This window comes from Trachurus trachurus, assembly GCF_905171665.1.
Source record: "Trachurus trachurus genome assembly, chromosome: 12".
NCBI lineage: Eukaryota > Metazoa > Chordata > Actinopteri > Carangiformes > Carangidae > Trachurus > Trachurus trachurus.
In genome coordinates this window covers 24,495,543-24,520,761 of record NC_139908.1, presented here as the reverse complement: position 1 = coordinate 24,520,761, position 25,219 = coordinate 24,495,543, and the positions used below count along the sequence as shown (strand labels likewise).

The 25,219-nt window shown below is 44.3% G+C and overlaps 1 protein-coding gene across 3 annotated transcripts; it reads right to left on the bottom strand.

Moving 5' to 3' along the window:
* Nucleotides 1-966: 966 nt before the first annotated feature.
* Nucleotides 967-24,788, bottom strand: ythdc2 (YTH domain containing 2). 3 transcript variants are annotated; one of them, XM_083984143.1, is made up of 31 exons: nucleotides 24,674-24,788; nucleotides 23,269-23,438; nucleotides 23,084-23,174; nucleotides 21,996-22,192; nucleotides 21,645-21,841; nucleotides 21,379-21,545; nucleotides 20,088-20,190; nucleotides 19,846-20,002; nucleotides 19,519-19,626; nucleotides 19,296-19,435; nucleotides 17,634-17,769; nucleotides 16,812-16,938; nucleotides 16,549-16,614; nucleotides 15,178-15,356; nucleotides 15,000-15,096; nucleotides 14,716-14,803; nucleotides 13,657-13,737; nucleotides 13,491-13,573; nucleotides 13,299-13,404; nucleotides 12,415-12,531; nucleotides 11,852-12,124; nucleotides 10,937-11,063; nucleotides 10,492-10,691; nucleotides 9,024-9,213; nucleotides 7,155-7,246; nucleotides 5,606-5,725; nucleotides 5,354-5,505; nucleotides 3,771-3,942; nucleotides 3,458-3,661; nucleotides 3,183-3,365; nucleotides 967-1,627 (listed from the first exon to the last, which is right to left on the bottom strand). In XM_083984143.1, exons 2-31 carry the CDS (start codon nucleotides 23,426-23,428, stop codon nucleotides 1,556-1,558), a joined length of 4,185 nt encoding a protein of 1,394 aa, XP_083840269.1. In that variant the 5' UTR covers nucleotides 23,429-23,438; nucleotides 24,674-24,788; the 3' UTR covers nucleotides 967-1,555. The 3 variants fall into 3 exon arrangements, with proteins under 3 accessions (XP_083840269.1, XP_083840271.1, XP_083840270.1); XM_083984145.1 differs by having other exon boundaries at nucleotides 3,786-3,942; XM_083984144.1 differs by having other exon boundaries at nucleotides 24,608-24,752.
* Nucleotides 24,789-25,219: the final 431 nt, after the last annotated feature.

Below are 25,219 nucleotides of genomic sequence, written 5' to 3'. Positions count from 1 at the left end.
GTTGAACACATTCAATATAACGGCTGCTTTTGTTGCAGACATCATAGTTTGTAGTATTCAGCAGATTGTTCTGCAGCAAACAGAAGCATAATGCACTATGCTTCTGTTTGCTGCAGAAGTGTATTCACTCACTGGTGTCTGTGCTATTTCACGTTAATTTCTCTAACTTGATTTTACTTTCTATTTTTGGCTGGACCAGTCCTTACAGTCAAAATGATTTGGTGGAAATTAGATTTACATGTAGTATTAATGTTTCAGTCCCTGTTTTAAACTTGTGCCCGACAACTGAAAAGGAAAAACGTATAAAAACAGCAGATTTATCGAGATTGACCTGAGGCTCTGCCTTGCTCTGAGGGAGGGACGTCCTGAGCTAAGGATTCGCTTGCTGCTCCCCCTGATCATGATATTACCATGAAACCTACCTGGCCTGATCTGATGACCTGATGGAAGTCTGCTCTGATTGGTTTACTCACCGCTAGCTCCACCTGCACTTTACCTGTCATACGTCCTGTGGAGAAAAAAAAAATCTGTGAATCTGCATCCATGGTCTGATGCTGCAGGTAACTGATGTTTAGTCAGAACATACAATTAATAATTTAGGAAGAAGGGAATGGACAGATATCTAATAGGAAGAGTTTGCATGGTCTCCCTGTACCTGTGTGGGTTTCTCGGCCTACGTCAACATGGATAAGTGGTATGGATGATGGATGGAAACCAATCAGAGCTGAGGACGGTTGTTGTTGCTGCTGTAGGTCACATTCCACAACCCTGTAGAATGCCAAACTGCACCTAACTGTTTAGTGGAGCATGTTGCTGCACTAAACAGTCAGGCCGGTTTGTTTGGTTCAAGAGTAAATGTGTTATCAGCTTCTGTCTCCTTCATGCTGCAGCTGGGACACTGTCAGAGAGCAGTGAGGACATCACACTGATTTAATGAGAAATCAGTTTTTATTGTTGTCAACTCATCAGCACAGTCATGACTATGTCTGCCTCCACAGTTCAGAGTTCCCCTCACACGGCTGCAGAGACAAACATGTGAGGGTGTTTTCTGTTTGAAATGAGTTCATAAATAGTTTTAATGGCCCCTGCCAAGGCACAACACAACTTTAACATACACAACATTTACAGGAAGTCAACAATATGTGGTTATGTTAGTGGATGTACAGAGGAGCGCTGTCCATCGACTGTAAACAGAGTACACACGTTAGCGTAAAAACTGAAATGAACCGTCAGAGCTTCTGCAGTCGTCAAGTAAAAACACGTCTCATCTGTTCGGTCACATTAGTTCATGTCCTGTGGAGAACGTCCACAGATTCAATGTGAACAGAGGGATTAACACAAACTGGAAAGGAAAGCTCCTTCAATGACAAGAGAGATGGAACCGAGACAGAAGACGAACGAACCTCGTACCTTCACTGGCCGTGCAATAAACTGAAATAAAACAAATTCATGTCTTAAAAACTCTGACTGATAGAAAAATAGATGCTTCTATCGATATACAAGGTTTGATTTTGGGGCGTCAGAGGAAAAACTTGCTGAGTCCTGCTGATGCCTGTCACTGAAACTGACTCCCAGAGTTTCTCTCCCACAGCAGCAGCAGCTGGCTGCCCACCTGAGGCTCCAACTCCTGTGGACACACAACAGGGACAAGGAACAGGTCACATGAGAGGACAGGGAGTGCTTCACCTACAGACAAAAAAGAAGGTTGAAAAGACTTTCCTTTGTCAGGAAGGTTTCTAAACAAGTGAAATGGCCTGAAGTGTCTGAGCTGCAGTCGCGATGAGAGTCAGGTGAATATTCAGTGCTTCCTATCTCCTTACCTCCTTCAGCAGAGGAAACACTGGACCTTCCTTTACATAAGGAAAGGAGAGATACTGTCCCATAATTTCTTGGCAAAGAGGAGAACTACTGCAGTTTCACCACTTCATACCCATATAAACATAGAAACGACAGAGCAGCTGTTTTATGTTTGTGACCTGATCCAGATCTGATGAAACTCCTTGTTCGATCCAAATCCTTATCCCATGGGATTTCTTGGTTTCCCTCATCAAACTCATCAAATAGACAATCCAACAACTCCAAAACACTCTCATGGACAAGTTGTGATCTGCACATTCACCACACTATGAGATAATAACAGAACATTACGAGACAGAGTTGTTTTCAAGATAAATTCATGCAAAATCGCAGATCCTGCTGGGGGCAGTTTTTCGGCAAGCAGTGTCTGCATTTGCCTCTTACTTCATATTGTGGTGAATGTGCAGGTCACAACTTGTCCACCAGAGCGTCTTGGAATTGTGTATTTGATGAGTTTGATGAGGGAAACCAAGAAATCCCTCTGTAGCGTAGCTCTGAGCAGCTCGCGGCTCTGCTCCGCTGTTCTAAAAATAGCTTGCACCTACTCCTAAAACTATAGGGATTATGGCAATGGGCCAATTTGCCAAAATGTTGAACTATCCCCTTTAATTAAAGCTATAGTGCGTAACTTATGTCGCCCCCTAAAGGATTTTTGCGTTATTACAACGATACGGCCGGCACCTATGGCCCGGTGTAACCCTCCCCTCCCCTCCTCTCCCCACCGCTACCCCTGTAGCTGCATGATACCGGTAATGCACATCACACACAGTAACAGTAACACTCGCAACACACCACATGCTGCTGGTCACGGACCACAGTTCACGGACTATAACACTCGCGACTCGCCGCACACTGCTCGTCACAGCACACAGACTCCCCGCAGTAAGTTACACACAGCAACACGGGCTACACACCTTGTAACTTACTGCTAACGATGTGGCTAACACCAGGCTGCTAACAGGTGTTGCTTCTAGCAGCTGCGGAGCACTCTCCTCCCTCCTCCCTTCTCGTTGTCAGGTAAAACCGAGTAAAACACGTCGTTTCGGTCGTTTCCTGTCCGCCAGCGCGGGAAAGTCGCTCCAAGACAGTAATACAAAAAGAACAAATACTGAAAAATACCGCGAGGCGTTTGAGGAGCTGAATGGCTTAATCAGGTTGTATCATCTCCTCTTGTAGTGGCTTGGGTGAAACGGATATTTACAGACACGTAGAAGTTACGCACTATAGCTTTAAGTTTAAAAAAAAAAACACTCCTAGATGAATTCTTTCTGCACCATAATCGTCTTTTCCCACCAGAGAGACCAGAGCTCTGTCAGCAGACTCACCTGTCCGTCCCTGCTGATCTGCACCTTCTTGTTGTCGTTCCAGGGGTTCAGGATGTGTTGTGTGCACTGAAAAGGAAGACTCTCCTTGCGGATCCACTCCACACTGAAAACCCCACCCAGTCCCACAAAGTCCCAGTCCTGGCAGCTCTCCTGACTGATGACTGATGTCATGCGAGCGTATCCCTGTGAGACAGGCAGAATTACATCAGAGGGTTCAGGATTTAGACACATGGTAGAAAAACTCTGATCCCAGAGGACGTGAACCGGGTTTTTACCTGGAAGCGTCCGGAGCCCTGGACAGAGAAGATGAGGATGATGAGGTTATTCTCCAGGAAGGCCTTGGAGAGTTTGCTCTCGTTGTTGGGCGTGGTGGACCAGATCGCTCTCTGCTGAGAAATCTCTATGTTCCTGATGCTGCTGCTCTTCATGATGAAGTACCGGACCGATGAGCCCAGCTGAGGGGACGCAGGCTGAGAGACCTGATGGGGACAAGAGGGAAACCAGAACATCACCACGCTGACAGTAACATCCTTCACTGAGGACCGTCTCACTTCTATTAACAACATGCAGATATACACACGGGCTCACCGCAGCAGTGAGTACCTTTCCTGAGGAGACGGGGCTGTCTGAGGTCACGGAGCAGGAGGACGGGCTGGAGGAGGACTGAGGGTCAGCACACGGCTGACCTGGGACCAGGAAGGACTCATCTCTGTGGACTTTAAGCTGAGCCAGGCCCGAGGCTGCTGGACTCCTACCAGACCTGAGGAGAGGAGGAGCGGCAGTGTGAAGTGCAACAGGAAAACATGACTCAGCTTTTTGTTGTAGATTTATTCCTGCTGCAGGGTGAGGTGTTTCAGTCCTGCACCAAACTGTAAAGCTCCTGGCAATATCCACCCGATTGTTAATAATGTGTTCTATATTATAGTACTTCACTATCAATTTACAGTATATACTCATTATTGCTATAGTTCTGGATTTAGGGTGAAGTCCAATTCCTATTTTAACCCTTAAGCTCGACCCTTAATCTTAGTAACCCTCAAAACCAAGTGTTAAGGTCATATTCTGTGACTTAGAAATGGGACACCCCTTAAATGCAGATACGTCTTCAGACTGTGGGCGGGGTTTGGCATTAGTTTATTAATTTTTTTATATTTGCACTGTTAACCCTGCTGATTTAATCATAAGCCACAAACGCAGCTATCATAGACGGGTCCATCAGGCCCATGTTTTTTAAATTGTTGTGGACTATCTGACAGTTATTACTTTTTATTAGTTATTACTTACCACGTTATTATTATTATTTTTTGGTAGCCTATAAATTAGTTGAGTTAGTTATAAATTGATATTCAAACAAATAATCTGTATAATACCACAACCACGGACATATTCAGCTGAAAGTCACCGCATACCACGGCTTTTTGAAAGGTAAACACCAGCTGTAACTATGGTCAAATAACTCTGCAGCTACGGGAGATGACATTAGCCCGGTCATATTATAACATTATCTGCCCAAACATTTTACATACATAGGCTGTATCTTGATAAAACAACTTAACAACTACGTTACCACCGAGAAAAATGACACATTTTGTAACTAAACGATAGCAACATGGCTTGTCCGCACCGGCCGGCTATTGACCAAAAATCATAAAATAAAAAATACATGTTATGCAACAATGAGGTAAATAATCCATAAAATGGGCCAAAACTAAGATAATACAATGGTTTTCGTAATATTTATAACAAAGAAAATACTGCATTCTGGGTAGCCCTTGCCCCCAAGGGTGGTGTCGGAGAATCTCAATATTGAGGGCGATACAGCTCTTAAACTTGTCCCTCAACTTTACATTCTGAGAATCTGGTCAGCACTAGCACTTTGTGGGAGTGCACATTTTTGAGATTGAGGGTTGAGATAGGAATTGGAATTCACCCTTATTCTCAATTATTCTATTTTATTATTCATTGTGTTGTACTTATTAGAAATAATGAGGCCAGGTCCTTGAACTCATCTCTCACTGACCTCATGTTCATGGCTGATGAGACTCTACATTCTCTCTGTGTGTCTTACTGTACACACACCACACTGTAAAGACCGAAGAAGAAGAACGTGACAGACACTGAACACTAGTGGGACACACACACACACACATCACGCTGAATCTACTTTATACTTGTCATGGGAGGTGTTGGTGGGTAGCTGGGGGCCGTTCTTGCAGTTCTTCACGGAGGACTGGGGCCCGTCCTCTGACAACATGGGCCGGGGCCGCTGGCCGATCCCTGAGGGCTGCTGCAGGCCGGCGCCCTGCTCCTCTGCCGTCAACACCTAAGGGACAAGGGTACGCTCGTTTACCTGGTGGTTCACCTCAAAAATGAACGCAGTGCGATCGTGCATGAAGTGAAACTAGGTGAATCTCAGGACGTACAGAAACCAGGGTCTGGATGATGGCCTCGTCCTGCTGAGACCAGGGCTTTGAAGGACAACCGATCCTCTTGATGAACAAACTCTGCCACTTCTGCCTCAGCTCAAACACCATTCCTGCAGTCTGACAACAAGACACACAACATCAGATGAAGCCGACGTGTTTCAGTGAAACATCTCTTCTCAACGCAAGAACATGTTGCCTGATAAGTCTGCTCAGAGTGTAGGGGTGTGACGAAAACCGAACCAAAATTTTGATTTAAACGATGCGAGTGCATCGGTAGACGGACTAATGAATCAGCCTCAAAGTAGCTTGAACCGGCCGATGGCCCGATTACAAAGTTATAAATCAGTTTATTGTTGCTGATGCAGCTGCGGGACCGTCTCCCTCTCTCTTTTGCAGTGCGCGCTCGCTCGCTCGCTCAACTTTAAAAAAATGTTTTAACACACGTGCGAACTTCCACTCACACCATCAGTCATATTTCGCAGCAAAAAGTTTCACAGGACTAACGTTCAAGATTTCAAGATTTCAAGATACGTTATTGTCATTGTACTTGTGTGTACAACGAAATTCAAGGTGCACAGTCAGATACGGACTCGTAAAAAAAGACAGAAGAATAAAATAAATAAATACTAAAAACAATATACAATATAACGTATTTGCGGTCATAGATGTGTATCGCCTGTAACAACGGCGCTGCTATATAAACAAAACGACGTAGCTGCTCTCCGTGCATGTTGTTTTGAGATCCGCGGGGCAGAGAAACGAGCTGCTCAGCGAACACAGTGGAGGTGAACAGTCCAGGTCCCCTGTTCCTCATCAAACACACAATCCAACTCCAAAACGGTCTGGTGGACAAGTTGTGACCTGCACATTCACCACGCTATGAGATAACCATGTATAAATACAAAACAGAGTTGTTTTTGAGGCAAATGTGTAGCCAGAACTACATTCCAGACACGGCTGCTGGGCGGAGTGATTTAGTAGTTTAGTAGTTCAGAGTATTTTCTTCATGTGTCGTAATGTTAATAATAATTGTACATGATTATCTCATAGTGTGGTGAATGTTCAGGTCACAACTTGTCCACGAGAGCGTATTAAGAGTTGTTGGATTGTGTATTTGATGAGTTTTGAGGGACAGGGGACAATGTAATGTTCGCCTCCATTGTGTTCGCTGAGCAGCTCACGTCTCTCTGCCCCGCGGATCTCAAAACAACATGCACTGAAAAAATTGAAGGTAATGAACCTACTCCTATGACTATAAAGATAATGGCAATAGGCGAATTTGCCAAAATGTTGAACTATCCCTTTAACAAGGAATATCAGTAGACTTGTTTTGTAACCAACAGCAGAGAGAGCGTTCCAAAAGTAAGGTTGAGGGCGCTGTCAGCAGACAAAGCATGTTTGATGGACACGGCCACTAACAGTGGAAAATTAAAGAGTGGTTTCAAGTCCCTCTGTGGGCAAATGGATCTATTTGGACAAAATTACAGGTTTCTGTTGATGATGACAGTGGTGACAGTGACAGTGAGTGGTAGTGATGCTCCCTCACCTCTCTGTCCAGCTGGAAGATGAGCCACTCGTCTATCCTCAGCTCAGTCTGGTCCTCGGTCTCACTGTCGCTGTTGTCGTCCAGTGGACAGTCTGAGGGACGAAACATGGAGACACAGACTGAACCAGAATCTACTCCTGTGAGAAATCACTCATCATGAGCTTTGTAAAAAAAAACTATATGTAATAATTAGGGGTGGGAGAAAAAATCGATTCACATAAATATCGCGATATCTTTTTTGGCGATTTTTAAAATCGATTTTTTTTTTTCATTTTTTTGAAAAAAAATGTTTTTTTTTGTTTTTTTGAAAATAGTTTTTTGTTGTTTTTTTTAAATATTGTGCAATGTGCATTTGTTAGCCTTTTTTTTTACATACAGAGAGTACAGGTTTTGAAAAGGGTTTAAGTTCACTTTATAATGGAGTATGTTAATTTATAGGCTCCTACAGTATTTGTTTGCAGATAAATATTAAAAATGCAGACTAAAAATCGAGATTTAAAAATTTTATTTAAATCGAATTGCCATCCAAAAAATCGTAGAAGAATCGAATCGGGAGAAAAGCATATCGTCCCAGCCCTAGTAATAATCCATCAATGTTTGGAACGCATCACATGAGAAACACTGTGACACATGAGCTGAAGTACGGTGAGGACTTGATGAGGTCGTGTCCTCTGCTGATCAGCCCCAGACAGGAGCAGAACCAACATGGCTGATGGTGGAACAAAGAGTGTTAGCGGTGGAGGAAACATCAGAGGACTGTGTCCATCTCCCAGCTAATGTGTCTGGAGTAGAGGGAGGACTTGGTTTACATATAATTAAATATGTCCTACTCCTTCACACATTCAGGAGGGACAGTGCAAACTGCCTCTGCCCTGGTAAACAGGACCAGATTCACATTCTCTGAGGTTTTGTAGAGACTGGGAGTTCTGCATGTGATCTGTGGATTTGGAGGACGCTTGTGACTGCGGTCCTCAGGGTATTGTGAGGATGGATCAGTGTTTGTGTAACCACAGAGAGACTCTGTCCTCTTTGTTAAAGTTAAACATGTTCTCCGTGCCTCGTCACAGGCTGGTTTGTGGACAGGATGTTTATTGGGAGCTGTTAGCTGGTCTACACAGTGAGTACTGTCTACCAGAGCTGGATGGGAGGACAAGCAGTCAGCGTCAGGAGTGATGCTAAGTTCAGTGTGGTCTAACACTGATCCTAATATCTCTATGTATTCATGTGAACATGTGACAAACGAGAAAAGACTAACAAATACACTGTTGACTACTTTTGTCCATGTTACTTAAATAGAATTCAATTAACCATTACATACAGTTTGTTCTTTACGGAAGAGGATTAGGGCCACTGTGGAAAAAAAAAAGTGAGTTCTGAATTTTTTTCTCAGAGTTCTGACTTTAAACTGAGAATTCTGAGATTAAAGTCAGAATTATGAGATTAAAACCAAAATTACAAGATTAAAGCCAGAATTATGAGATTAAAGCCAGAATTATGAGTTTAACGCCAGAATTATGAGATTAAAGCCAGAATTATGAGTTTAACGCCAGAATTATGAGTTTAAAGTCAGAATTCTGAGGAAAAAAGTCAGAACTCACTTTTTTCTACAGAAGCCCTAATCCTCTTCCATAGTTCTTAGCCTAGTTCAGTGGTTTTTAATGCGGGAGCCACAGCCCCCTTGGGGGGCCCCGGGGGGCGCTAGGGAGTCCTCAGCATTAATTAAAGTCAGAAAATACACTCAAAAGTTTATGTTTCTTTACATATTTTGTGGTATTGTCGTGGGTTTGTAAAGGGGGTCCCTGGCCATGAGTTAATGCTATTAGAGGGACCTTGGCATAGAAATGTTTGGGAACCCCAGGCCTAGTTTACCTGTGGCTCTGGACGCAGCGGGCTCCTGCAGGATGGGGCTGGGCAGTTTAGCACAACCTCCAAACAAGTTCACGGTGATGGGAGTCACCATGGAGCAGCAGCGCACACTGGCCATCCTGTGGCCCCGGCTCATCTCGTCATAGATCAGCCAGTCTGTGGGGAGACCCCGGGCCATTTTGCCTGAGCTGTTCTACACAACAAGAACACACAGCAAAAGCACTTTGATTTAAATGTGTTTGTATTTTAAATGGTGGGCAAACTTCTTGGACTGGGTGGAGTCAGAGAGTGTGGTTTTGCTACAACAATACAAGAGTGGAACATTTTTAAATCTGCCATTAAATTGATTTATTCATTGTCTGAACATCGATATGGGTGGGCTGAGTGCTGAAACCACAGGGAGGATTTAAAGTCTACAGAGACACACAACTGTCTGTTTAGATGTTTTTCTGCTAGCTGTACTATCAGAGAAAACAAGACTGGGCCTGTTATGATCATAAAAGTGTCACATTCACCCTGAGTGTGTGGTGACTCTGACCCTGTTTTCTGGGTTCAGGGTGTTTCTGGGAATCAACCTTTGAGCAGTGGGTGTGTAGCCCTGAGCCAATGAGGGTGCAGCAGAGTGAGAGGGCTGGGCTCTATAAACAGGTACCGTAGTTACCAGGTTATATCACTCTCTGCTCTGCCTGTGTCACAGATGTATGAGGAGCTGCAGGAGTGCGTCTGTTTAACTCACCTGAGTTTTACTTGCTCCCTCTTATATCATTCTCTCTTCATTCACTCTCTGGGCTCTATTTTAAAGGGATATTTTGACATTTTGGCAAATTCGCCCATTGCCATAATCCCTATAGTCTTAGGGGTAGGTTTGTTACCTTTAATTGTCGGTGCAAGCTGTTTTGAGATCGGCGGAGAGCGTTTTGGAGTTGTTGGATTGTGTATTTGATGAGTTTTGAGGGAAAGCCCAGAAATACCATGAGCCTCAGTAGCGTTAGCTGAGTAGCTCGCGACTCTGACCCGCCGATCCAAAAAACAGCTTGCACCGACAATTAAAGGTAATGAACCTACCCGTAAAACATAGGGATTATGGCAATGGGCGAATTTGCCTAAATGTTGAAATATCCCATTAATGATCCAAAGCAGGTGGTCTGAGGTGTGTGGCATAAGTACATTTGGGCTGAGAGTCCATGTCACTTTTGCTACTTTACAGATAACAGTCACTGTGACAGATGTCTGGTTGTAGGTGTTTTAGGCAAAAGCTGAAAAACCAACCACACTGCTGGTGTCTCCTTTTCCGTTTACATCTTGGTGTACTGGTATTACAATGTTTGACACAGAGCAGCAGTCAGTACATTATATATGACTGACAAGTGATCGCAGTCCCGACACATGCACACAGCAGATCTGTGCACTCTGAGGGGGCGGTGAGGGGGGCGGAGTGAATCGACATGTGGTGCAGTGAACTCTTCCCTACCTCCTTGAACTGGCTCAGGATGGAGGTGGGGTGGAAGTGGACCTTCTTCTCCCTGTTACTGGAGAGCATGGAGGTCTCCTGGTTCAAGTGGACCAGGTTTGGATACATGCCAGCCACCAGGGCTGCCTTCACCACGGCCCAGTTCTCAGAGTTCAGGTTCACATCGCGGATGTCACTGCCTCCACGGGCCCGCACGAAACCTGGAGACACACAGAGTCACGGTCATCTATCACTTCATTCATTCATTCACAATCATTTTACCATCCATCATTCACTTATTTATAAATTTATAAATTATTCCATTCCTTCATTCATATGATTAAGACTGTTACAAGTAAATTGAGTGTTTTCATATTATTACTATGATTATTATTGTGAGGAGTGGTGGCTGTTGCTGCTTACGGTTACTATGGTGAACACATGGATTAAAGCGAGTGAAACTGACCAATAGCACGCAGCTGTCCCAGCAGCTGTGTCCTCATGCCCAGGATCATGTCCATGGTGGCCTGAGACAGGAAGTTCTTCTCACAGAAGGACCTCTCCCAGCCCTCGCTGCGAGCCTTCTGCCACGCCTGACAACACACGGGACACACGTGTAGCAAAACACATTTGTAACTTTCATCCTAATTAATCAGTTTATGACCAGGTGCTTCTATATATTCTACTTTAAGATAATGAAATACATCATGACATTTACATTTCTAGAACACCGGAACATAATCTGTGATTCAATCCCCTTTACAGCTGAAATAAATCCTGTTTACATTTAACAGTCTGTTACTCCTTCACTGTGAGCGACCTTCATTGCTCCACTGCCTCCTGCTGCTGTCCGTCTTTTACCATAAGTGGGGAAAACTTTTTCTTGAGTGACATGAGAGGTCGACTGTAGCCTTGATGTGCTGATAGACACAAAACTGAAGAGTTAGTTTGCCTGTAAGATAGAAAGTTACCTCCCACTGTCTCATCTGAATAGACTTCAGTGAACCCAAGAGGAAAACCAACCTGTGTTTGGCACAACCTGTATTTTTTCCTCCTTCCTAACTATTGATCTTTTTTTTTTATTTTTTATTAATCACCTGTAGTCTTAAAGGGATATTTCAACATTTTGGCAAATTCGCCCATTGCCATAATCCCTATAGTTTTGGGAGTAGGTTCATTAAACGTCTCTGGATCTCAAAACAGCTTGCACCAACAATTAAAGGTAATGAATTTACTCCTAAAACTATAGGGATTATGGCAATAGGCGAATTTGCCAAAATGTTGAAATATACCTTTAATATCCGAGTTATGAGTTTCTGCTTTTAGGCCATTGTTTTCCACATTCACCCTAATGAAGCAGATGTGATGAGGACACACCCACCTGGAAGGCTCTGAGCAGGGCCATGTGGTCGCTGAAGCTGCTGGACGTGAATCGCTTGCGACAGTGCAGAGCGGCTCTTTTCTGGGAGCCCTGGGCGGGGAGGACGAAGGGGTCCCGGTAGGCCATCGTGCAGGCGATGGTCAGGATCGGGTCCAGGCACTTGAGCACCACGGCGGACAGCACCATCTTACCCAGGTGGGGCTCCACGGGTAGATCGGCCAGGTGGTAGCCCAGATCAGTCAGGTCCTCATTCTGGTCCATGGCGTCTATTGTCTGAGCGGAAAGACGACGTTGTGTTTTGTATTGGATTTTTATTCAGTCATCATACAGAATACAGTCAGTATAAACAGAATAAATAAAAAAAAAGTATAATTATTACATTCTCATGTAAACATAACAACTGTACACAGTAATAAGGTGTGAGCAATGACTGGAAAGGCACAGGCAGGAAAGCAAATGCTTATATGTCTGTCCTACATTTCTCACTGGCAGGGATGTCCTAAATGTGTATGTGTATGTGTGTGTCAGTGTGTTAGAGTGTAGTCTACAGAGGAGTTTGCTACCTTCAGCATCTGCACAGCGTTCCTGATGGCGTGAGCAGGTGGAGGCTGAGGAGCTTTGGACAAGAACTCGGTCACTGGAGAGGAGGGAGCCAGCAGCTTGGTCTGCAGACACAGTTCCTTGAACACACCACAACACACTGTCACTGACAAGACTGGAACAAAGTCTGGGTGTTACTGGGTCTGCTGACAGTGAAGTGTTTGTGCCGTTATGAGTTTCAAGAATAAAACATGAAAAGCCATAGACAACGTGTGTGTGTGCTGTGGAAGAACATATTCATTTTGCATAGTGAAGAGAGCAAAACCCTGCACCCCTCTGGTTTGACCCATTGATCTTTCTCCTCAATGCAATGCCAGTCACTTGCATAATTACAATGCTGCCTTTCCCAACACAACACCTTCTTGTCTGTCTTTGATCACCAATACATCTGGGTTCTCCCCGTCTCTTGTTAATGCAATCGTATGTCCTGGTTAATTTAATCATACTGTATGTGGGACAGTGTGTGTTTTTCAACCTTGGGTTCGGGACCCCATGTGGGGTCGCCTGGAATTAAAATAGGGTCGCCTGAAATGTCTAGTAATTGATTTTTAAAAAATTACTGATAAAAATATAAAAATTATGATTAAAAACACCACACACAATCTTAAACAACTGTATTCTATACTTTCACTTTCTCAAATATAAATCAAATTCAAATAAAATGCAGCTTATAAAAATATCTGAGCTGGCGCATCTTGATTGCGGGGGTCGCCAGAAATTTGTGATGTAAGATTTTACCATTTTCCAGATTACTAATAAACTCACCACACCACAGCAAACTCTGGAACTATGGAGGACTTGAGTGATTTTTCCCCAACAGTGTGTGTGTATGTGTGTGTGTGTTTACCTGCAGAGGCATCCGCAGCAGCTGTGGGACCTGGAACTCCAACATGTTGTTGAACCGCAGTCGACTGAAGAGGTGGAAGCAGACGCCCGGTCTGCAGCGTCCGGCTCTGAGGACACGTTACACACTCAGTGGATTCTTTCACACGTGTTTTTTTACAATTGCAAACTGTCACTGAGGGTCACTCTGTGTTACCTGCCCTTCCTCTGCAGAGCGCTGGCTTTCGAGACCCACACCGTCTTCAGCATGGAGACGTGACTGAGGGTGTCGAAGGACTTCTACACCGGGAAACACGCCCATCAGTTTGTCAGTGACCACATGTTTGTTTCTTTTGTTTTCGATTGTAAATCCAAGTCCTTACCTCTTTGACTTTCCCTGAGTCGATGACAAACACCACGTCGTTGATGGTGATGCTGGTCTCAGCGATGTTGGTGGAAAGAATCTGTAGGAGAATGACCAGTTATCTTCAGTCAGTGAATTTCTATTTATGTATGGTAGAAAGCAGCAGAGCGTTGATGTGCTCTGATGCTGATGCTGATAATTACAACATGTAAAGATCAAATGGAAAAGTCTGAGTTTCATGACAGCGTAACAGCTTCTATTTGCAATAAGAAACAAGAAATGTGATGGAAAATTCAGGTACAGCAGCTTGTGCTGCTCAGACGGTGACCTGTGTTGATGCTGGGAGAAGGAAAGTTAACCAGTCAGGACATTGCTGGTGTGTGTTTCTTCATTATGGCTCAGGGAAATCTTAAAGGAGCTATATGTAAGAAAAATGTGGCAAGTAATCATAAAATCACTCGATATGTCACCAGAGACCAAGGAATCGTGTTAACTTGAAATACTGATCTAACTGACAACAATAGGACAGCCAGAATATTAGCATTTAAAAATGTAACTTATATGTTGTGCCACCCACCGCTCTCTCCCAATCAAGAAGTCAGTAGCATTTCGGCCTACAGTTTGCCAGTTACCACCCGGCTGCAGCTACAAGCATTTTGGATCATGTCTGACGTTACCAACATTAAAAGACTTTGCTATGACTCTGAGAAACGTATTGACAAAAGCGGAAACAAAACCAGAATCTGCACAGGGGATGCACAATAATCAGTTTTTCCCAGTGCACGTATGCAGCTTTATCAGGCTAATTTATGTCTGTTACTACACTGTTGCAGTTCCGGTGGCGTAGAGACTGTGTGAGTGAGACTCAAGGTACCATAGCCACAAAGCTGGAGCAGGACAGAGGTTAGCATGTGGCTATCTGGCAACCTTGAGTTCGGGGGGGGGGGGGGGGGACAACGCACTGCTGTATTTTGAATTTAACTGCAGCAACAGTTTTGGCCACAGTCTTACATACAGCTCCTTTAAGAGTCATGATGAATGGAGTGGACTGAGGTCAGTGATGTCAGAGACTACTTACAATCTTCCTGATACCAGATGGAGCCGTCCTCATGGCTTTCTTCTGATCCAGAGTCTGCATGTCTGAATGAAGAGTGAACACCTGGAACCTGAGAGACACCGCTGTCAGACACACTGCACCATGTCCTGCTGAGCTACACAACATAACACAACTGACTGACACAAACAGACCACGTTAAAAGGTCTTGGTTTAAGATGAGTCTGCTACAGTCAGTTACTGTCATCTAGTGTCAATCTAAAACATTACAGATGCTGCCTGGCGATCCGATGTTTTCTATTACCCACCTCTCGGGGTGGAGGGAGAACCTCTTATCGTCGTACAGGATGCGGTCCCTGAGGCCAACGATCTCATCGTATCCAGGGAGGAAGATCAGGACGGCGCCTGGAGACCGAGACAAACATCATCCTAAAGTAACATCCACCTGCTCTGACACAGACGTGTTGCCATGCTGCCGAGGCTCACCTTCACAGGTGGTGGAGCAGATGTTGTGCAGCAGATCCATGATGAGGTCCAGGTCCACGCGCTCATCATCGAAGCTGTGGTGGTAGAGTCTGAGCAGCTCCTGCTCCTCGGCGCTCAGCTCTGCACCGTCGGCCTGCAGCAGCGGGGACTCGTCCAGACTGCCGGCCTCTCTCAGAGGACTGGAGAAGAGCAGGAGGGATTGGACCAACATTTACTTTAGGGACTGTAAAAATGTTATTTTAACTGGTGGATGGACATGGGCTGAGAATTACCGTAATCATTTCACTATTAATAATTTCAAGAGTTAAATAATAGAACATTTTAAATGCTACTAGGGCTGAACAATTGGTGAAAGGTCAAGTGCAATATCCAAATCACACTATTTAATTCATTGCAGTGCTACAGAGATACCCTGGCCAAAAAATCATATTCCAAAGGACCACTATCTACATTTTCTTAAAGGGATAGTTCAACATTTTGGCAAATTGGCTCATTGCCATAATCCCTATAGTCTTAGGAGTAGGTTCGTTACGGTGCAAGTTGTTTTTAGAACGGCGGAGCAGAGCCGCGAGCTGCTCAGAGCTACGCTACGGAGGCTAATGGGATTTCTTGGTTTCCCTCATCAAACTCATCAAATACACAATCCAACAACTCCAAAACGCTCTGGTGGACAAGTTGTGACCTGCACATTCACCATGCGATGAGTCAATAACGGAACGTTACCAGACGGAGTTATTTTTGAGGCAAATGCAGATATTGATTGCTGAAAAACTGCCCCTGACGGAAACGTGCATCAGCGGTTTTGCATGAATTTGCCTCTGAAACAGCTCTGTCTCTTAACGTTCCGTTATTATCTCATAGTGTGGTGAATGTGCAGGTCACAACTTGTCCATCAGAGCATTTTGGAGTTGTTGGATTGTGTATTTGATGAGTTTGATGAGGTAAACCAAGAAATCCCATTAGCCTCCATAGCGTAGCTCTGAGCAGCTCGCGGCTCTGCTCCACCGTTCTAAAAATAGCTTGCACAGATAATTAAAGGTAACGAACCTACTCCTAAAACTATATGGATTATGGCACTGGGCCAATTTGCCAAAATGTTGAACTATTTCTTTAACACAACAATGATTTTCATATTACAAAAGAGCCATTGTGCCGATGCAGCTCCAGTATTTCCTTTTGATATTTCGCAGAGGTCTGAGAGTTGATATTCACTGTAATTCACAGGTTACTTCACGTATACATCACCCAGGTGCAACAAAACTGCTCCAACCCTGGTCGGTAGCAGCACCATCAAACACGCCCCTAGTGTTTTCTATCAGCTGTGCGGCCTCAGTGAGTGTGACCAACAACTGAGGTTGACATGACACTCACATGGAAGACTTGAGGAGATCCGCAGCTTCTGTCTGCCCAAAGTGTTTGGCGAAGTCCAAGGCCGTCCTGAAACAAGATGAAAACTGTCACTGAGCTGAACTCTGATGAGTCAACAACAACCAAGAAGAAGAGGATGAGGAGAACAGAAGTGGAAAAGGTTGAGTGTAATGTCTGAAGTTTGTAAAAAAGCTCCACAGGCCTTGCTGCTGGAGATCCACGTTAACCTGGTTGAGGAGAACCATGTGACTCAGTTCTGCACCTACCATCCATTAGACGCCTTCGTGCTGATGTCGGCCCCCATGCTCAGCAGCTGCTCCATGTGAGCGAGGAACCCTCGACCTGCTGCCACCATCAGAGGAGTGGCCCCCGTCTCACTGTGGTTGTAGTCCACTACAACAACACAACCACACAACAGGCTTCACATTCACGGCATGACGCCTCCACCACAACATGAACCGTTATAGAAAGACGACAGATACCTCATGTCTGCAGAGAACTGATGAAGCCAGAATCAGGAGGTGATTATCTTAGCTTAGCATAAGTGTGAAGTTAAAATACACCTGATAACAACTGACAGGTCACTGACAGACACAATGCTCCTCCGTTATTTAGTTCAAACTGAAGGAAACAGTGAAGATAAAGTATTATTATATTAATGTGTTTATATAGTATATAGTTTTTGTCACCACAGAATATGAGCAAACAGATAATTCATAAACTTACAGACCTTAAAATTCAATTATCTTTTGGACGTTCAAACTGCTCCAATTATGTGTAAAGTAGATAACATTATGCTTCCAGATGGTGTCCAGAGGATGTTTCAGATACGAACCAGTAAATATGAACTAAGAGGGATTTGCATGTTCACAAAAACATTAGGAGTCAAGTCAATCTATGGCATAATTTAGAAATAGAAATGAAAATATGTTACACACTTAATAGATTCAAAAACCTATTTAAAATTAATATTATCAATAAATATAAAACTGAATGATGAACACCAGTTTGCATCGTAAACTGCCTACTGTATGTATAATATACACATGTTTTGTTCTTTCTCAATTTCTAAACTCCAGACATCCTACCGTTCACTCCTTCATAGAGGATGAGGTTGAAGAGCTGGCTGAAGGCGTCCTGGTCTTCACTGAGGAACACGCTGGAGATGCACGAGTCCATCTCCTTCAACAGCCACGGTTCCAGCTGCTCTGAGCCGCTCTCACTCTACCACATCACACACACACACACACAGTTAAGTCATGGCCCACACGACACGACACACCTCAGCATCATTAATTATAAATTGTCCTGAGTCTCTCAGAGGACGGGGCCTGACTCCACGAGTGCCTGAGGGAGAGGTCTGTCTTCACACTGTGGTCTCGACGCTTCACATCAACATGATACTATTATACTACATATACTAATACTCTTTAGTTTGTCTTTGGGGGAGACCAGCTGATCAAACCTAAGCTCAGTTGGATACTTAGACCCAGCTCCCTCAGGCAAACAGACACAAACACAAACTTTGAGAATTCCTATTTTTCCATCCAACATTGAACACATCAAAAAATGAAAAATACACTTTTGGAAAATCTAATTCTATTATCTGTTTTTGATGTTTTTCTGTTGCACTGACCTGATTTACTCTAGCACCATAATATACTCAACATTAGTTCTGGCTGCTTTAAAGAGGAACTATGCAAGATTTTTACCTTAACTATGCTACATTTTTTTTTTACCTTAAAGCAGAAGTAAGTGATAATTTTGTGTTAATATATGTCTTAAATAGTTATATCTTCCAACAGCAATCACTTACATAGAGTGTTTTGACCGAAACACGGGTCTCTCAGTCCCTCTGCTCTGCTCTGAGCCGAGGAGAAAACTATTTTTTGTATTCTACAATTTTTATCCAATGAGGAGAGAGAACGGCATGAAGGGCTGTGTGTGCAGCCAAGGGACGCCGTGAATGTGGTGACGTAGGGACGAGGACCAATAGATCCATGACGAGGGCGGGGGCTGCTAACTCCGTCGGCTGACAAGAAGTTATGGTGCGTTCAGGGCAGCCCGTAATTCGTGACCTGTGAAGTCGTACCGGTTCGATCTGGTGCGAGTTCACGGGCCGGAAGTTACGAGTGGCCGTTATAGTGACTTCCACAGGCACTGTGACTTGAAGCTGTAACTTAGGGTTTCAAAAGCCTGCCTGGAACGCAGCATTAGCCAAAACAACCGGATCGCTTACTTCTGCTTTAATTGCACAGCTTCTCAGTAACTGTGATGGTTAAATGACTTGTTACAGGGAGAATGGAGGCTCTCTGCCTTCCACTTAGCGTCTCTTGGCCAAGAACCAACCTTACAAGATCAGTGCCATCGACCAGGTGACCCAGCTCTCATCTCGGCGGCACCGTGTCACAAACACACCCTGTAATCTCTTATTCATGACATAAGACTACACTAATATACACATCGTAACACGTAGGTATATGATATATAATGTTATGTACCGCTCAATGGATTGATTTCTTGCCGGCCTCGTTGTAAGCAAATGCACATGGCCAAAAGGAGGGTTAGCAAAACAGAGGAAAAGCGACCGGACTTGCATATTTCCCCTTTTGTGTCATTCTTTCTGCTCTGGTTTCTGTTCTGAGTGAGTCCGGGTGTCTCATGGCTGTGTGTGATTTAAACACTCTGACTGCTCATACCACACCACGGCAGATGATATTGTATGAACATGTGTGTGTGTGTGTGTTTACCTGTTTATTGAAGGAGCTGTCCCCTCTGTCCAGACACCTGCCGTCCTGCAGGACAGACTGAGGACTCCTCTGTCTCTCGTCGCCACAGTTGCCCTCCACTGCCTTACACCACTCAGTCAGTTGTCTCTGCTTCTTCTCCGCTGACAGACACACAGTCACACAGCAGTGAGTTGAGGACATCGCTCTACGTTTCTTCTAACCATAGTGTATAAAAGTCTCTTACTTCTCTGCGTCTCCTCCTTGTATTTCGTCTTGTCCTTGTTGCTGAAGCCCGTCATCCTCAGGACGTCCTCCAGAAACAGTTCCTGCACCTCAAACTGTCTCCCTTTGACTGCAGGGAAAAGACTTTATCAACATCCCACATCTCACACACACAGGGCAAGGGAGGGTTTTGTTATTTTACTGTTCCTAAAGTGTGTTTTTTTGGCATTGATTATGGTAAATAATGTGTACAGTATTTGATATTTGCCATATTTGCATAGTGTTGTGCCCCTTTTAATACACTGTGATTACATTATTATTATTATTGTTATTATTCCATGAGACGTACGGTGGATAATAGGACAGGAGCCAAAGTACTGGAGGAACAGGTCTACGTCCAGAGCTGCACTGGACAGGATCAGCTTCAGCGAGGGGATCTTCTGCAGCACGTCTCGCATCTTTGTGAGCAGGAAGTCGGTCAGACCGTCGCGCTCGTGCACCTCGTCCTGGAAAAAACACAGAGGGTCTTAACCTGGTGTACTGACCAGGTGGATTTCATAAAGCGGGCTTATTTCAAGTCTCGATGCTCACCACTATAACATGAGTGACGGTTGTCAGACTGGTGTCTCCTGACATCAGCGTCCTGAGGAACACGCCGCTGGTGCAGAAGGTGAGCAGCGTCTTTGGAGAGACCCTGAGGAAATCAACAGAGGCAGAGTGAATTCAGTGTTTCAGCAACATCACTAAATTAATACTTAACTTATGTTTGGGTGCAGGCGTTCTGTTAGATTGAAGTAGATCCATCAGTGTCGTTTAACAGACTTGATTAACTGTTTGCCAGAAACTGTAGTGAATCGGACTTTAAACTGTGGTTGTGTTGCTCAGCTGTGTAGAGAGAGGTCTGGCTCCGTTATCATTGTGCTGTCTGTTTCTTCTTGTTATTAAACTTTACATACATGTTGCTCTTAAATTTGTATAGACATAGTCATTAAATCTTATCATCCAAGCAGGTAATGAAAGATAAATAGATAGAAAGAAAAATTCACATCATTACAAAAGCACCCACACTCTCTCCTACCACAGTACTCCTGTACCGGTATACTTGTATCTAAACTGGTAGACAACTTAAGGATCCAAAAAATAAGAAATTATAATGATAACTAGAAAAGTAAAAATGGAATTAAAAAAATGTAAATAAACAGTAGAAAATAAAAATTGTTTATCTGCCCCATATGCACCTTCCTTTATCCATAACCTCTCCCGCAAACAGTATCTGATAGTGGGGTGATAATAACTGTGACGACAAGAACAACAACACGAATAATATTAATTATAAATTAAATAAAGATAGTTTGCTGCATACATGTAAAATTCTGACTGAGAACAGTGTAATTACTGAAACAAAGAAAGAAAACAGAACCAGATGAGTGGAGTCAAAAACTAGGTTCTTTTTTTTATCACATTAGTATCCTGCTTAGTTGTTATATAGTTTATCCAGATTCTCCAGTAACTTTCAAACTTATCCTGTTCAAGCCTAATATGAATGTTAGCTTTTCCATTATAAACCACTTTGATCCAGTCCTCGACTGTAGGAAAATCTTTTTGTCTGCTTGTTTCTTTCTTTCTTTATTTCTTTAAACCAATCACAGGTCCAAGCTGATCCTGAGTCACAACAGTGTCTGGCCCAGACGTGAACTTCTCCTACAGTAAATACCTGCACCTACTGTAGACTCATTAGACCTGAGAGTGATTACTGATCACGTAACAAAAGCCAGATGTTTGGGGAGCCTTGGCGGGTTTTTGGACCAGTAGAAAAGATGCACAAGTTTCACCCTAAGAGGAGTCGGTCAGTGTCTCGGTCTCAGATAATAAACTGGGCTACCTGCTCTCCAGTCTGATGTGGTAGCCCACAGTCTGGCCCACGCTCTCTCCTCTCTCGGCCGCCACTCTCTCAGCCACAGAGATGGCGGCCAGGCGTCTGGGCTGGGTGCAGATGATCCTGCAGGGCTCTCCTTTCCTGCTGAACTCATCCAGCAGGAACTGTGGGATCTGGACAAAGAGACCGAGGAGGGGGGGGGGGGGGGGGGTTATCCTGGGGGGCCGCGAACATGTGGACCTGTTTTCATCTCTACTGTCTGACTGTCCTACCTGCGTGGTCTTCCCGGAGCCGGTCTCTCCCACCACCAGCACCACCCTGCTTCCTCCGATGAGCTGGACGATCTCCTCCTGCCGCTCATGGACGGGGAGGGCGCGTCTGAAACTGTCCAGCTCTGTCGGCCTCCTCCTCCGAGGCACCACGGGAATGCTGTTGTTCAAGCGCCCGCTCGCGATGTTACTGTCGTTATCTGAGGAAGGAGGAAAGTCACGTGACCTGAAACTGTATGTTTACACCAGAACGTGAGGAATTCATCGCTGTGTTTGTCTGATTTATGAGTCCTTGGTCTCAGCGTGTCTCATGGCTGAGGGACGATGCCTGGTCAGTGACCTTATGAGACTCACCGTGCTCTGTGGGCATGGACAGGCCGCTCTTGCTGTTGGGCAGCATGTCACTCCGCTCCTTGTTGCTGATGGGAAACCTCTGCAGCAGATTACGGATGAAATACTGAGAATTTTGGGAGAGGGAGAGGGGCATGGTGGGCCGAGGTTTTTCCGAACCGTCCTTCTTCCTGATGGTGAGGAAGCGGGTTGGTCCTTTCCTGAGAAACAGAGAGACAGAAACACCCAATAGTAAACTAATGGAATAGTAAATTAATGGGATTTGGACAAGATGCGACCTGCACATTCACCACGCTATGAGATAATGGGATGTAACGAGACAAAAAATCATATTCCTAAGTACCAAGTTGTTTTCGAGGCAAATTTATGCAAAACCACTGATGCACGTTCCCGTCTGAGGCAGTTTTTCGGCAAGCAGTCTCTGCATTTGCCAAAAAAACAACTCTGTCTGGTAACGTTCTGTTATTATCTCACAGCGTGGTGAATGTGCAGGTCACAACTTGCCCACCAGAGCGTTTTGGAGTTGTTGGATTGTGTATTTGATGAGTTTGATGAGAGAAATCAAGAAATCCCATTAGCCTCCGTAGCGTAGCTCTGAGCAGCTCGCGGCTCTGCTCCGCCGTTCTAAAAACAGCTTGCACCGACAATTAAAAGTAATGAACCTACTGCTATGACCATAGGGATTATGGCAATGGGCCAATTTGCCAAAATCTTGAATTATCCCTTTAAACTCGCTACACTGTGTGTTCAAGTGACACAAACTGTGGCTGTAGATGGTCCCGTTTACTTTTACATGACCAATGGAAAACACTGTGACTCTGTCATCATTGTTTGCTGTGCTCATCACCGAGACTGACATCTGGAACAAAGACTCTGGGACACTGTTGTTTTTATCTAAATAGGTTTAGATTAAAAAAAACACTGCCCTGACTTAACTATCAGTCTCCACCAGCTGTCATAGCTCATCAATCTCAGGTCTTACAGTCACCATGTGGTTAGTTGTGTACTGTAGCTCCACATGATAACCATTAACTCTCACTCTCACTCTGGCTGTGCACCTGAAGCAAACAGGTGGTTCTGGAGGAACTTACCCTTTACTCTTGGAGATGTAACCCAGGGACTGAGCCATCCGGTGGATGAACGCTCTCTCAGTGCTGGACAGGGAGGAGGGAAACTCCATCTCTGTTCAGACCAGGAGGAGACAAGATATAAGAGGAGGTAGTGTTTCTCAAAGTGTGTGTCTTATTTCCTGATGTAAAACAGTAAGAGCTGATACCTCTCTGGTCGCCGTATCGAAACCTCTCCATAGAGAGGTTCATTGCGATCTTCACCTCCTCATCGATGTGGATCTCCTTGAGGCCCTTGGAGGAGGAGCCTCTGTGTGACATGTTCTGGCTCTTGCCTGCTCTGTGTGAGGCTGGACCATTGTTCGGCATGATGCTCTGTCTGCAACACAACAACGCTTCATCAGAAATCAATTCAGTTTGTTTCCTCCAGCTTAGTGCACTGCAGACCAGTGAAACATAGGACAACCTCTAAGACTGTTAACTTTATAATGTTATTATAATTAACATTGTGTATCCAGCCTCATTGCTCCCAGTCAGGACAAGAGCTTGTCCCATTAATAAGGTCAATCTTTCTCCTGGGTATTCCTTTATGAAAGAAAGGGAGAAAATGCCACACCACAATTCCTCACTGCGATAAGGTTTAGTACAAGACAGTAAGACTGACATGCAGAACTTATGCTAAGATTTCTTCTCTTTCAGATCCACTTCGGAGACATGATTGAGACAAGTACATCATTTTAATGATCCTCACAACAACCTGTGCATTATTGTGCAAAAGCCCACTTACTGCTATATGAAATATTTTTCTATAATTCATGAATGTAAATAAATGACTAAACTCCATATAACCGACTAACAGTATGTCTGAATATAATCCACTGTAGCCTAAGCTTAATTGGCTGCTTATTTATAAGTAATTATCCTCTCCACTTGTGTTTTCATGTGTATCCAGTCTTCAAAATCAGAGTCACAACTTTTATTTCAATATTTCAGTGCTGTGAGTTTGTGTATGTGGTTCGGAGGGATCATCTTTTTGAGTAACACATAATGTTGGGTTAAAACACAAAACACAATGACAATGACAACTCCTCATGCCTCCTCCATCGAGGTCAATGAGAGGAGATTATTTAGCTGAGCTCTGTGTGACCCTCATCAGCACCGTTATTATTCTGTGTCCAGTCCATGTGGATCAACCACTGTGAGGCTGAGGGTTTCATGACAGGCTGAGGAGGAGTGAGGAGAAAGGAGAACATATTCATGGTGAAACTTCTGGACATGTTAGTCATTGTAGTGGCTGCTGGTCAGTGGCGGTAAATGTCTGCTTTTTTTTTCTCTCCCTTTCTGGTTCTAGACACTTGTAGACAAGTTAACTACTGTGTTTTAACGGAGTCAACTTTACATTACACCGAGTGCCCAGCGTTTATTTGTACGTATTTTAAAGAGCGGAGAGGAGCTGTGGTGAGTTGTTAGCTGAGTTTTCCTCCAGCAGCAGCAGCCTGTGTTTCGTTTCACCGGTACCGAAACACACGGACTTCAGAGTTAGCTCACTTAGCCCGGTTAGCTGAACGGCGGACACCGACCGACTGACGCCTCGTGTCCGACCTTGTCACCGACCTGTTGGACGAGATACGGAGCCGTGGTCGGTGGAGAGCTCCGGGCTCCGGTGGGCTTACAAAGAAACGGTAGCCAGACTCCTCAGTGAACCGGTCCCCCGTGTTTCTCTCGTGTAGTTCCGCCGCCAAAATACATCCGGTTTCTGCCCCTTCAAAATAAGAGTCACAAAGATGACACTCACGCCAACTGCGTATCTGCATATTTTAGGCAAATATTTAACAGGTAAACTTTGCCGGGAGAGATAATTGTCTTCATGTTTGGCTTTAGGTCACCAAACAGTCAGTTCTGGTGTTATTAAAAGGATATTAATGACGAACATTATAAGTTACCGCAAAGGCATTCAGCCTTCACAATAAAAGCGCTTTATGGCGGATGTTAGTTCACTCTAAAAAATAATTTTGTTGTAGTAGTCTTCTTTACTTTCACTGTCTTTTCTATTTTCTCATATATCTAAGATGGTGAACACTTATGATTGACTGTTTGCTGCAGCTGCTTCACTTCAAAAATCAAATAAAACAACCTTTTCTTCTTTATACACTTCACATT

Coding starts and splice junctions, on each gene's coding strand:
- ythdc2 (XM_083984143.1), bottom strand. CDS start 23,428: ATGCCGAACAATGGTCCAGCCTCACACAGAGCAGGCAAGAGCCAGAAC. Junction 23,175..23,268: donor TCGATACGGCGACCAGAGAG/GTATCAGCTCTT, acceptor TGGTCTGAACAG/AGATGGAGTTTCCCTCCTCC. Junction 3,662..3,770: donor GAAAGGTACTCACTGCTGCG/GTGAGCCCGTGT, acceptor TGTCCCCATCAG/GTCTCTCAGCCTGCGTCCCC.